The sequence below is a fragment of the Sinocyclocheilus grahami genome, unplaced genomic scaffold, assembly GCF_001515645.1.
Source record: "Sinocyclocheilus grahami isolate Dianchi unplaced genomic scaffold, SAMN03320097.WGS_v1.1 scaffold4150.1, whole genome shotgun sequence".
In the NCBI taxonomy this organism is placed as follows: Eukaryota; Metazoa; Chordata; class Actinopteri; order Cypriniformes; family Cyprinidae; genus Sinocyclocheilus; species Sinocyclocheilus grahami.
The window spans coordinates 9,317-9,907 of record NW_015509143.1 but is presented as its reverse complement, the minus strand read 5'-3'; the positions used below and the strand labels follow the sequence as shown (position 1 = coordinate 9,907).

At 35.2% G+C, this 591-nt stretch overlaps 1 protein-coding gene across 1 annotated transcript in view; it reads left to right on the top strand.

Moving 5' to 3' along the window:
- The window catches only part of LOC107576683 (beta-taxilin-like), a gene marked incomplete at its 5' end in the record, with an annotated part of 8,099 nt that overhangs the window by 2,367 nt on the left and 5,141 nt on the right, over positions 1 to 591 (top strand). Inside the window, 3 exons of the mRNA XM_016262826.1 lie at positions 1 to 105; positions 300 to 374; positions 459 to 551. The exon at positions 1 to 105 is cut by the window's left edge and continues 3 nt beyond it. Of these exons, the coding sequence (XP_016118312.1) occupies positions 1 to 105; positions 300 to 374; positions 459 to 551 (273 nt within the window). The remainder of the gene's footprint in view (positions 106 to 299; positions 375 to 458; positions 552 to 591) is intronic.

Genomic DNA, 591 nt, shown 5'->3' with positions numbered 1-591 from the left:
TTCAAGCACAGAGACCTGCAGCAGAAATTAATGGAGACAAAACTCACAAAGGCCAACATGATGCTCAAAGAAGCTGAGGAGAGACACAAGCTGGAGAAAGAACATGTGAGTAAAACATCTCAAGATTTCATATAATAAAATGTATTTTTATTGCGCAAATTATATTTCTGCTAGTTTGAGTCCAGTGAAGTATAAACAATGCATTACTCTCCATTGTGCAATGCAGGTAACTCCTGAAATAAGTTTACTGTTGTTTTCTGGGATTGTTTGTTTACTTCCGATCTATTATTTTTCTCCAGTTACTGAAGAAGACTGCAGAGGCCAAAATACAAGTTAAACTTCTGAAAGAACAAGAGACTGACATGAAGGCTCAGGTAAATTTACATCAAATAATACACATCACTATTGTTCTCTCAAATCATGTTTGTTCAGAAATTAACACATTTCTTTTCTGTCAGCTTGCAGTATATTCTGAGAAGTTTGATGAATTCCAAGGAACGGTGTCTAAGAGCCACAATGTGTATGCCAGCTTCAAACAGGACATGGACAAGGTGTATATCTCTGAAATAATAAAATATGTTCTTCAAAAAA